Source organism: Botryllus schlosseri, chromosome 7, assembly GCF_051294905.1.
Source record: "Botryllus schlosseri isolate E-star chromosome 7, Bs_hap1, whole genome shotgun sequence".
Taxonomy (NCBI): Eukaryota; Metazoa; Chordata; class Ascidiacea; order Stolidobranchia; family Styelidae; genus Botryllus; species Botryllus schlosseri.
The window spans coordinates 1,068,354-1,080,398 of NC_137242.1; the positions used below are offsets into that span (position 1 = coordinate 1,068,354).

General features: G+C 39.2%; 1 protein-coding gene and 1 long non-coding RNA gene across 3 annotated transcripts in view; one reads left to right on the top strand and one right to left on the bottom strand.

The window, feature by feature from the left end:
- LOC145443056 (centrosomal protein of 95 kDa-like) overlaps positions 1 to 12,045 on the top strand; it is a 20,206-nt gene continuing 8,161 nt past the window's right edge. The window contains exons 1-6 of one of the 2 annotated variants that reach the window (XM_080321045.1): positions 1 to 155; positions 1,939 to 2,067; positions 3,811 to 4,029; positions 4,363 to 4,462; positions 5,208 to 5,766; positions 6,904 to 6,992. In XM_080321045.1, the coding sequence (XP_080177171.1) occupies positions 116 to 155; positions 1,939 to 2,067; positions 3,811 to 4,029; positions 4,363 to 4,462; positions 5,208 to 5,766; positions 6,904 to 6,992 (1,136 nt within the window). In that variant the 5' untranslated portion in view covers positions 1 to 115. The remainder of the gene's footprint in view (positions 156 to 1,938; positions 2,068 to 3,810; positions 4,030 to 4,362; positions 4,463 to 5,207; positions 5,767 to 6,903; positions 6,993 to 12,045) is intronic. The other variant, XM_080321046.1, reaches the window with a different exon arrangement.
- On the bottom strand, positions 8,627 to 9,183 carry LOC145443112 (uncharacterized). The gene is made up of 2 exons (XR_013916288.1): positions 9,021 to 9,183; positions 8,627 to 8,755 (listed from the first exon to the last, which is right to left on the bottom strand). It is a non-coding gene; the product is annotated as an uncharacterized LOC145443112 (long non-coding RNA).

Here is a 12,045-nt window from a genome sequence, read left to right on the forward strand (position 1 = left end):
CAACGCCGTATCAACAAACTTTAGTAAGATTTTTAAATGTCCTTCGATCAGTTGTAAAGAACCAGTGTCCGTATACTCGCTGGTAATAGGAGAATTGAACGTAGTTGCTGGAGGCATGGAGGAAAACACATCAATCGAAGAAGTTACTCCAGAAGGTATGCGTTGGGAATTACCGTACAACACCAATCAGTTTCGGTTTATTAATAATAGTTTTATCAATTTTTTGTTTTATTTCAAAACACCACAAGATTTCGATGCAATGAATGAATGAAATGATGGGAAAGAGTCGAAACGACTTGTACGGTACTAGTCTTTCAATCAGACATCCACCTTGACCTAGCTGTAACTTTTTTATGAGAGGCATGTAGGCTACAGTGAATGAAAAGTAATTAACATAGATAGAAATAGAATGTGTCAGTACATAACAAAAACAATTCAAATTTTGGTTTCAAATTCTAGACAGTTAACGGATATGGTCTGATATTTTAGCAATTTCAGTCTTACTGATGAAGTCAGGTCTTGAAATTGAGACTGATTTAGCTTTTTGAGAACACATTGAATTGTCACGATTATTTGGTCTTAATAAATATAACGCAGGGCGAATGTCTTGATGATGATGTTACCTTGAGAAATCTGACTCCGAAGGTAACTTGTGACAACTCGTGCGTATACCCTCCTTTCGGCGGGCCGGCATCCAAGGCAGTGAACGACGTACCACACCGAGTCTGTCTTGTACGTATATGTATATCAAAATCACAGACAACTTTCTTTGTTCTGTCACCACCACTTGTAAATTTTATTGAATCATTGTAAGCGTAACGTCAAATTCACGTGTACAACATACAAAATTATATAAATACAAATTACTTCCTCCCAATATTTCGCATTATACACAGATCATGTCATACCACATTTCCTGTATAACATACCGAGATACTTCGCGGACTTCAATCTTTATTATACCCAAAACATATGTTTCTGATTTTCGGATTCATGTTTCAAGATATTCTACCGAGTTTATTCTGTTTGTTATTACCAAATTAATTATCAATATATATACTCTTATCATAAGTAAAAATCAGACCAAACAACCAATGTAAAACATATGTTATGAGACCGTGCTTATTGAGACAAATTTTTGATACACCGGTATTATGGTCTTTTCTTAAGACCAATTTTGCTAATCAAGAGACATGGTGTGTGGTCTTAAATATCAGACCGAAAAGTTTGACCGAAATTTTGACTTGGTATTTTTTGATTTTCCAACCAAACTCTACAATATTGAGTTGTATACGCGTAAGTTGGCATTATTATTATTCGTATTATCGGCATTTACGCATGTACTCAAGTAACTCAACCCTAATAAATTGATGCTATCATGGTTAATTTGAACCAATTTCAAACCCCTCCCTTTTTTCGACTGGCCACCTCGAGTAAAAAAAATGTCGGCATATATGATTATGCCTACACATCTACTGTTGTACATTTGATATCACGACTCTTTTTTAACTATATTTTCATTGCTGCAACTGGTCAATCTTTTCTCTGTCATTGGTAGTTTGAATTGCATGTCTGAAGCTTTTTTTGCTATGATTAATGAATTATTTCTCCCTGTCTTGATTCATCTACAAAATCCGACTTAAATATAGATCAAGATAGATGATGCACAAATCGCACAAGGGATGTCGCTGTAAATACTGAACCCATAGAGATAAAAACTATATCACTTCATGTCTTTAAATAGCCTAGCATCTGCTATCGTACTGACTTTCGTGTTGGTATGACGTTTAATTTTGATGAATCGGTCATAGTAAGGCCACAATGGGTAATTTTTGTTCGTCTTTCAAATTTTTTTTTTTTTAATCAATATAGGTTATTTCATATATTTTCACTGTTTATTTTTATTTTTTTTTTACGTTTGGAATATTTAAATTGCAGGCGTTGTGTCGTATTTGAATGATCTCCTTGAAAGGTGCGGCGTGGACTTATCGATCACGTGTATCTCCGAATGTAAAAGCGATTTGTTGCTGATATTGTACAATGCAATCATCGGTCACCTGCCGTCGGGTGAGTGACTGAACTTTTGTTCTAAAAGCGGACAATATATGGCTAGCTCACCTCGATGATAGATATATGATAAATTTGATGAGGTAAGTGAATTTTTCACACTCAGGTGGCATATTGCTAGTATCTCTTAAAAGCGTTCTAGGTAAAGAATGGGACACATGATTTGAAATTTGCCCTGAGTTGTCCTGTTTTGGATCTGAATGAAAGTTGTACAAACTACAAATCTAATCGGTTGAGGGTTAACCAACTCCAACTACTGTTGTTTTTGAGTAGTTGTAGTTATAGTTCTAGTTGTTGATTTTGAAAGTGAGGAGTTCTGATTCTAGGTGCACATCTTGAAAATGTAGTACCGTAAACCGGGGGTAACTTTGGACTTAAGGGTAACTTTGGACACTAAGCAGTAAAAGATATAAATGGTTATTGATGGAAAAGGGTTGCCGCTGGATGTCCAATTCTTTTTCATGTGGCAACAGTACCACAAGTAGTCTCAATAGAAGGTGGATTCATTTCACCACCAGATAAACTTGACTCAACATTGATAAATTAATGGCGGGGGTCAATTTCATCAAAATTAATGGCCATTAAACTTCTTACAACCAAACATAGATAGCATGTGATTCATAGATTCAAAACTTGGCGGCAGATACCTCTAAGCAGTCTTAATCCATGGCAAAAATCTCAGTGGGCTCACCCTTAGATCAATACAAGAAAATGTGATGTCCAAAGTTACCCTGTCAAATTTTATCAGAACGGGGTAACTTTGGACAGTGGAAAATGTGATATTTAGAGCTCTGGAAAGTGGCTGCTTCATCTGTGTCAAGGTGTATCGTCAACTATATTCCTTATGACCGGTCTGATGGCTTTTTAAAATGGAATGAGAAGGTTAATAAATAAGAGTTTGCCAAAATATGAAAAAATGGGTAGGCAATGAGCTGAGAGATTGTAATCGGGTGTAAGCTACTTCAAAAACTTATCACATACTCCTAAAGATGCGCCTGCTGAATATGGGATATCGTAAATTACGACAAATATATCCATCAGAGGAGATAGGAAAGGGAAAGTGTATCTTTTAAAGAACAGTAATATATTTGAAATCGGCAATAAATCACGTTAACATGTTTAACGTTTGCTGTCGATTGCTGACACTGCCAGTGGGATATCCCTTATCACCATACGTTATTTATAAGTCCCAATTGGCGAAGGCATGAGGGAAAATTGAGATAAGAGATGAATAAGGGCTTATTAGCCTTCATAAACTACCTATTTTTTTTTTGGATTAGGTAAAAATCATGTAATAGGCCAGACATATACTATTTTGTTTCAGTTTTAGCCACTGCTCTCATCAACTCTTACCAAATAAGCCTCATTTACGAGGTTTCATAAACAATTGAGTGTAAAGGCATACAAAAAACAACATTGTCCAAAGTTACCCCACATGCAGGGATAACTTTGGACACGGATAATTTACAAAAATAAGGTACTTATTTATGACCATGAAGATTTTGGATTAGGTAATTCTAGTCTATGCTCAATGACCCCTAAAAAACGCAAAACTTGCCTCCCCTACACGGGGGCTACACCCCAGCATTTCCGAGATACAAAGCGGAATTGTTGAAAATTGTCCAAAGTTACCCCGGTTTACGGTAGCTTGTACAAGTCAATCTGAATTGCCTGCAAATTGAAGTTCTTGGCATATCTGCAATGTCTACGCGCTCAAATCTCCCTTAATTTATTGTGGCGCAGGTGCCTTGATCGAGTGCGAATCTATCGAATCGCAAATCCACAATATAAAATGCATCATCGACACCCTCTCGGAAGATTTGCTGATGATCGATTTGTCACACATTTCTGCCGCTGAAGTGGTGAAGGGGGATGTCATGTCGATTTACAATCTCATTGAGATATTGGACGGGATGCTGGATTACCTCCTCGAAAAAGGCACATCGGAGAGTGACAGCGGAGGTGATTGTATCTGAGTAACTTACGCTTTATATAGCTCTTTATCACAATTTTATTGACTGAGCTTAAATCTGGTATTATATTCTTTATAGCGCCATAAAAGGTACATATTTTAACTTTTCACTCATTCATACTGCTGTGGCTAATACTCGATGCAGAATTAAATCACTAGGGCACTCGATTTGGCCCTAGCAATGTATTTAGCTGTTTTCCATTTTTTTTTCTTGCCCTGCTGTCACAGGGATAAAGTATGTTCCTTTGAAATCCCGCATTTATCCTGGCATAAGAGTCTTAGCTTCACTTTGCCAGAACTCACTATCTCGAAATAATATGCAGATGAAGGAGACGTTGATTCGGACCAATTGAGTGACAACGCCAAAGCGCTGGCTCTCGAGACGCTCCAGTTGGCAATCAGCCAGAACCACGACTCATCGGGGTGAGTAGTCTCAAAACTTCTCATATATGTACCTAATTCTTATGTATATAAAACTACACAGATTAGATTTGTTATATATATCGGTAAGTAGGCTACTCAATGTATAAAAATATTACTTGTAACTTTTTTTCTGTTTAATTTTAAGGCAAAGCTCTGTGGAAGTGAGATAGAAACTTGTTGCTTCTGCATCTTCTAAGCACAAAATCAGCTTTCCAGTTTAAGCGGTTATCAACACATACAAAATTAGCTATTTTTGGCTCGTTCGGTGAAATTGCATGACCACTAGAGGGTGCTCAAGCCCAAAAGTGTTATAGAAATTTATTTTTTGATATTTGACACCACATATGAAGTGTCCGTTTTGGAATTCAAAATTTTCCAATTTTCACTCCACCCTAATGCTGAATTATGTGTCTTTCAAATTTTGAAACCAATTTATAATTTGTCGTTTCATTTCTCTAATTAGTGAAAAATATTATAACTTGCATTTTCAAATCTATTTGGCAGACCGGTGGTTGAGAAACAACGGTTTAATTTACATATCTATGTCCGACAAATATATTACGATTTCATATTTTATTGCTAAATGCAAGAAGTCGAACGATCGTATGTCAATTTGAGAAACGAAACATCAAATTTTAATGTCCCAAGCTCACGGAGGACTAACTCACTGGTACTAAATCGGTTGATACTTTCTTATTTTCATTATTTTTTCCATTTTTTTTATCCCCATAACTTGTTTTTTTAGCGACACGGCCGAATTGATGAAACTCGGAAGCACTTACGTGAAAGACTCCACGAACGACTTCACTTTTCTCGAGCCCCGGGTCAGCTACGCGAGCGACCGTGGCGCCGGCGACGTACTGTCCGACCACACCCTGCTAGAATCGGAGACGCTTTCGCTCAGAGACTCGATTCAACCGACCGAGTTTTCAGGCATACCGTCCGAAGCAGATAGTTTTAAATCGTTACCGAGAAATTTGATGGGAGTATCGTCATCGTTGTCGCGGATGAGAGTCGATTTGGACGACGTACCCAAAAAGTTGATGTACGAAAACGATTCCAATATTTTACTATCCTCGATTTCAAGTCGTGATGAAAAATTTCCTGCGAGACTGGACTTTGAGGATGACTCGAACGGCGGGCCTACTACTGACGATGACTCGAAAACTGCTAGAACCTCCTCCAGCTCTTCTGGCGCTTCTACGTTGGTTGTCAGCGATAGCGGAGCTAGCTTGGATTCGGGCAGGAGGAGAACGGCTCTTGACGTACAGATGGATGCAGGAAAAATGTCTTTTTCGTTGAAGGTAACGTAAAACAGTTCTTTTGAGCATATTTAAGGTTAGATATTTTAGCTTGGCAACCTTGAAAAATCCAAACCAACCTAAAACGTGCACGACGGAATAGGAAATATTATGCAAACCTGGACTTGGATTGTAGTTGCTTAATTAGACAAATTAGATTGAAATGCCGGTAGTTTAATTCTAATCTAATTTGTGAAATGTATCGGTGCGCTGGTTTTATTTCCTATATAACTTCTGGTTTTCCTGAAGATGTTACAGTCAAAGTGTATCGGTGTACAGTACGGGTGTTCAAAATTGACTATTTTTCTCAAATCGTACTGGTTACTTGATAAAATTGTTAGGTTACCTAATGTAAGCCTACACACCGAATTTGGTTCAATTTCAACCAGTGGAGGCGGAGTTATTGCCGTCGAAAAATTTGGATTTGAATAAAATATTATTTACGGTGGGCACACCTAGAATAAATAATTAAAGAATTGGTCGCCGTAAATAGGCTACTATTTTATTGATAATCCAAATTTTTTCGACGGCAATAATTCCGCTTCCACTGGTTGGAATTGAACCAAATTTGGTGAACATCGTTTCTATAGACAACCTGACACTTTCATGGGGTGAACAGTTGAAATTTTTGTTCATTTATTGGTAGGTAATAAAGAGAAACTTTCTTCTCCTGTAGCAATGCGGCTACTGGTTGGAATTGAACCAAATTTGGTGTGTAGGCTTGTATTGGGTAACCTAACAATTTTATCAAGTAGCCGGTACTATTTGAGAAAAAAAAGTCATTTTTGAACACCCCTAGTGTACAGATATTTGCTATTCTCGCGCTTGTGACAATGAACTCTAATTTGATAGGAAGTGAACTAGGTTTTTGTTGTAAATATTTTTAAATTGGAATGGAATTCAATTTCCAAGTGTTTCCGAATTTAGTAATCGTAATTCTAATATAAAAAAATGGGTGGTTCTGACAGTTTTTTTTCTAAATTAGACTAGAATTAGAATTATAGCCACTATGTGTTTTCCAAGTAAGATCAGGTAACCCGTGACGGGTGTCAGCCGGAAAGCTTCAGGAATAAATATGAATATATTATTCAAATGTATCATTTCTAATTGTGATGTAAATGAAACGCGTTGGTCTTTCAGAAGCAAGACAACACAAAACAGAGAGGTGTCGACGTCGCGGATGGAGGAGGTCAGACCGGCAGTGAGACCCAGCCCAAAGACACGTCAGGGTAGCTTACGCATTCTTTCCCATGTTACCATAGTAGACACCGAATTAGACCTAGTCTAGTGAGCATTGGCGCCGAACGCTAATTTTCCTTAGGTATGCGGGTTCGATGACGTCACAAAGGAATGACGTCATAATGTGACGGAATCGATAATTAGGGTTAATATAGCATCGATTCATGAGGGTGCATTGCATGCGTCAATTATACAATCTCCTCGTGTTAACGAACTTGCGCGTATGATAAGCTTGTCAACGATTCCGGAAGTGCTGTCAATTAGCGAGTCCCTGATCGCTCGAGAACAATTAAATATGCCGCTCATCAACGCGTATTGCCATTACATAACCCCGGCGACGATTTGCTCAAGGCAAAATTTCCGAGTGGTTATGGAATCTGTTCTATAATAGCAGCGATTTCAGGTTGTTCAAACCCTTCTCGTCTTTTACAACTCAAGCCTTGACACACATCTTCTGAGGGTTATGTTCAAGTATTAGCGGAATTCAATACGCATGAACGGCGCACGCATGCACGGCGCACGCACAATCGCACATGTCTGCGGACATTCGATGTCATTCAGTTAGGCGATGTCGCTCTTTAATCACAATCGCTAATCAGCATACAGGCATACGGCATTGTCTCCAAGCCACCGAGAGATAGGAGTCAATGCATGCTAGGCTCGAGACGCGATAGTTGGCCAGCGATGATATCTTTCGTACCAGGCCTGTTGTAGATGGGATTGTGTAGGCAAGCGATGATATCAGCGAAACTAGGCTTGTTGGAGACGCGATAAATCAGGCAAGCGTCCCAAGCGACGATTGCCGAGCGCACGGCAATCAATGACATAATTTCGCGATCATCTCAGCGGGAAATTGTGTCGCATTACTTTGCGCACAGACGAATCTCGCTAATTGGCAACTCGCTTCTTGCTAATTGGCCGCGCCCAACGGGTTAACTCGTTCACATAAGCGGCAGCAGGTAATGTGGCAGACGGAAATACATTGCGATTTGTTCTAAATAACGCAATCGGTGTTTATGCCGATACATGCCAAACCGAATTCTAGGTATGCCGCATACCTAAAAAAGTGTCTAGGTATGCGTGGCATACCTTGCATACCTAGGTTTGGCGCCTATGCTAGTGAGCAGGGGCGTATTCACGGGGGGGTAATCGGTGTCCGGTACCCCCCCGTTTCCAAGCTCGATTATCCCCCTTCCTAAATCTATTTCCATTGATCCAATATTTCTTATTCTACTAAATCGGTAATCCCCGTATTGCCGCGCAGCATCATCACTCCAGCGACCGAGCAAACAACGCAGTGCGGTGATGCGTTTTTCTCGTATTGTTCTCTCGTATCGCCGCATGGCTCTCTCGCCTCATCTGAGCGCTATTATCCAGTTACATAGCACTCGCATTAGACGCCATGAAATTTCGATGCCGCGCGAGTTGGTTTTTCGTGTTAGTTGTTAAGAAATGTTAAGAAAGGAAGTGCTGTCAATTAGCGAGTCCCTGATCGCTAGCGAATAATTAAATACGCCGCTTATCAAGGCGTATTACGTAACCTCGGCGACGATTTGCGCAGGCAAAATGTCCGAGATAGACTCTGTTCTATATAGATGCGATTGTGTGGGCAAGCGATAATATCGTGTGCGCCAATGCAGATGCGATAGTGCAGGCAGCGATGGTACAGTACGCACCGGGCCTACTGCTGATGTGATTGTTCAAGCGAGTGAAACTAGGCTTGTTGGAGACGCGATAAATCAAGCAAGCGTCCCTAGCGCAGGCAATGTTCAATGTAATGTTGTAATAACGAGAAGTTATGGTCTTTGCCTTGACAATTCGCAATTGTCACTTTTGCACCGCAAACGCATTTAGGAGTGCATTTTGATCGCGAGCCTAAGCCTGCGCCGGGCCGCTGTTATTCAAGTTACGTTTACCAATCTTGACAGACAGTAGATATCATATTGATTTAGAACAAAATTAATCCAGATCATGTGTAAGAACAGGCTGAACAGTTGACATGAACGAAAAAACTATACCGTAATTCATTTGCGTGTCTTTACAGTCGAGTGTTCGTATTTGAGCGGGAATGGAGAGATCTCCCGCTGTGCTGTAATATGATCTGCGCGCACTGTCGTGATAACATCCTCACTTTGGTAATTAAGGTCAAGATATCTGGCTGTCTCTCTTTCCGCTGTTACCATCACTTACGGCAGTGTTTCCCAACCGGGGAGGAATTCCCCCCTTGGGGGGAATTTTGCAATTTTTAGGGAGGAATTCCACTTTAGAATTGTAAAGGATTTCCCAAATTGTTCATGTCCGAACTGTCATGTAGTCAACCATTATATCAGAACGTATGCTCCTTATAGCTGTTTTTTTGCTGAAAGTATGTTCAAATGCCATTTGTAATCTCTTTCTCACATACAAGTTCCTTGTTTGTTTTTTTAAAACTAGTTCAGATGTGCTGCAGTTCGCAAGACAATTTTGTAGGCCAGAGACCGGCTCTCAATCAAATATATTCTAAGCGAGCAAATGTCCTGCCGAATCTATCACAACAAGGCCTTTAACGAAAGTATATATCTTATAATTTCAAGACAACATTTTCATAAAGTGACAAAATATTCCAACGCCATCGATTCAAGTCAAAGAGATCGCTAGCCTGCCTTTATTTTTAGTGAACAGCTACTCGATCGAAAAAAATGCATGTTAAACTTGGTGCAATGTTGCCGAAACAGAATGAGTGTCCTAAATTTCAATGAGCTCAAGCAGGAAATCTGATCATGTGTATGTTATATAGGCCTATTAGGGCTGTAACCAAGTCACGAGGCTCCGAGTCACAAGTCAATCTCACTTTAATAGTTTTGACTCGAATCAAGTCGAGTCATTTTCAATTCACTATTGAGTCAAGTCCGACGGTCCAAGTCACCGAGCATAGGGTCGAGTCAGATTCGTGGTATTATGACTCGAGTCCGAGTCCAAGTCATTGTGTTGACTGCTCAATTTCCAGTTGAAGTCTTGTTAGACTCACTTTTTATAACTCTGTTTGGTAATATTGAATGATTTTGATTTATAATATACTAATTTTCTTCACTTTGAGCAGTTTATTGTCGCATTTTCAAGTACCAGGACCAATAGACGAAATTCCAATAGGAACGCCACTTTACTGTTCTTCGAAATTACAATGAAATGTCGGTCTTGGCCGTCTTTTAGTCACGAGTCATATGACTTGGTTCGAGTCATCTACAATGACTCCAAGTCGAGTCAATACACAGATTGTCTCTAGTCGAGTCGTTTCCCTATTTTGAGAATATGACTCGAGTTGAGTCGAGACATCAGAAAATGCTGACTCGAGTTCGAGTCGAGTGTGTTCAATCCTGCTATATATGAAAAAGTACCATTATTATTGCCAAATGCATACGCAAACTTGAGAAAAAAATCGCGAGACCAGTAAATTTATGCATACTGATTTTCACAGCGGTTATATTAGCGATTAGTGCATGATAAGCCAAAAACACATATGGAAATATGGGGTCTGTTGAGTCAAGCCTTCCAGAATTTGTTTGATTGGGATCAAGACCATTGTTTTTGGAGGTCTACAAAGTGTTGTTGCAGCACTGCTAGAAACAAACACTCGGTACCGCCCGGGCAGATTTCTCCTAAGGGGGGAATTTCGGCTCAAATTTCGGCCAAGGGAGGCACGAGATGAAAAAGGTTGGGAACCACTGACTTACGGGTTATAATGATATGTTTAGTTGTACTTAGTTTTGTATATGCGAATGAAGAAGTCACAAACACGAGTAAGATTATCTGATCATAGTAATATCTGCATTTGTGCTTGCATTTATCCTGATCAATCGGTTAGAACGAGGAACACCCTCTCCTTTTAAAAACACCCCCCTTTTCTAAACGTACCCCCCCATTTTTTCCGGCTAGATACGCCCCTGCTAGTGAGTGTTTCCTAGACCTAGACCTAGGCTAGTAGTGTTTCGGAGTATTAGGTGCTCAGTAACAAAATCCTTTTCTTGAATTTTCGCACAAAGTTGAAAACGAGTGTTTAATTGACAATTAAGTTCGATGTGTTGAAGGTAGTTAGCGTGACCCCGTAAATTTCAACTCGATTCCTAGTGATAGTAGCAATTTCAAAGACATTTCAAATTTGAGCAGCATATTCATATTGAAATACACCCATGGCAGTCTCGGCCGGTGAATGAAATTTAGTAACGCCAGGCACTGTCTATCTAATAGACTTATTTGCAAAATCACAAATCCAAACTGTGGAAAGTAAGTAGTTTTGCCGAAACGACTGTCAAGTATGACTGTTCAACAACAATTTTTTTTTTCAAATTTAACTGAACTACTTGATAAAATAGTTAGGTTGCCTAAAAAAAACGCTACACACCAACTTTGACTGAATTCCAACCTATAGAAGCATTGCTAGAAGGGAAATTTTTTTTTGGATTTATGAAATAAAAATAAATATACTTTTTTCATATTTCACTGGTAACACCATGGAATTGCAACGATGCACAACAAATTTGGCTCAAATCCAACCAGTAGAAGTTATTGATGTTCGAAATTCAAGATTTTAAATCATAGCAGCCTATACACTATACAGTATACACGGTGGGTAGATCTATGATTGTAAATAACAAAAAGAATTTGCCACCGTAAATACTATTTCTCCACATCCAAAATTTTGCTTCTACGGGTTGGAATTCATTCAAATTTATGGTTTTTCAGACAACCTAACAGTTTCGTGGGGCAGCTGGTGAATTTAAAAAAAACTTATTTTTGAACAGCCCTAATGTTCAGTAAAAGTCGAGAAAACAAGCCACTCAAGTTATGCAAATAGGGAAATCCTAATAGATTAGGCTACCCTGAAAAAGTGGGAGTACTTGGTAAGTTATGAAGTAACTGACCACTAGGGCTGTTCAAAAGAAACTTTTCCTTCAGATTCCACTGGCTACTTGATAAAATTGTTAGGTTGGTTAAAAAACGCTGCACACAAAGTTTGGCTCAATTCCAACGAGTGGAAGCGAAATTCTTGCAGTAGAAAAGTTCTGA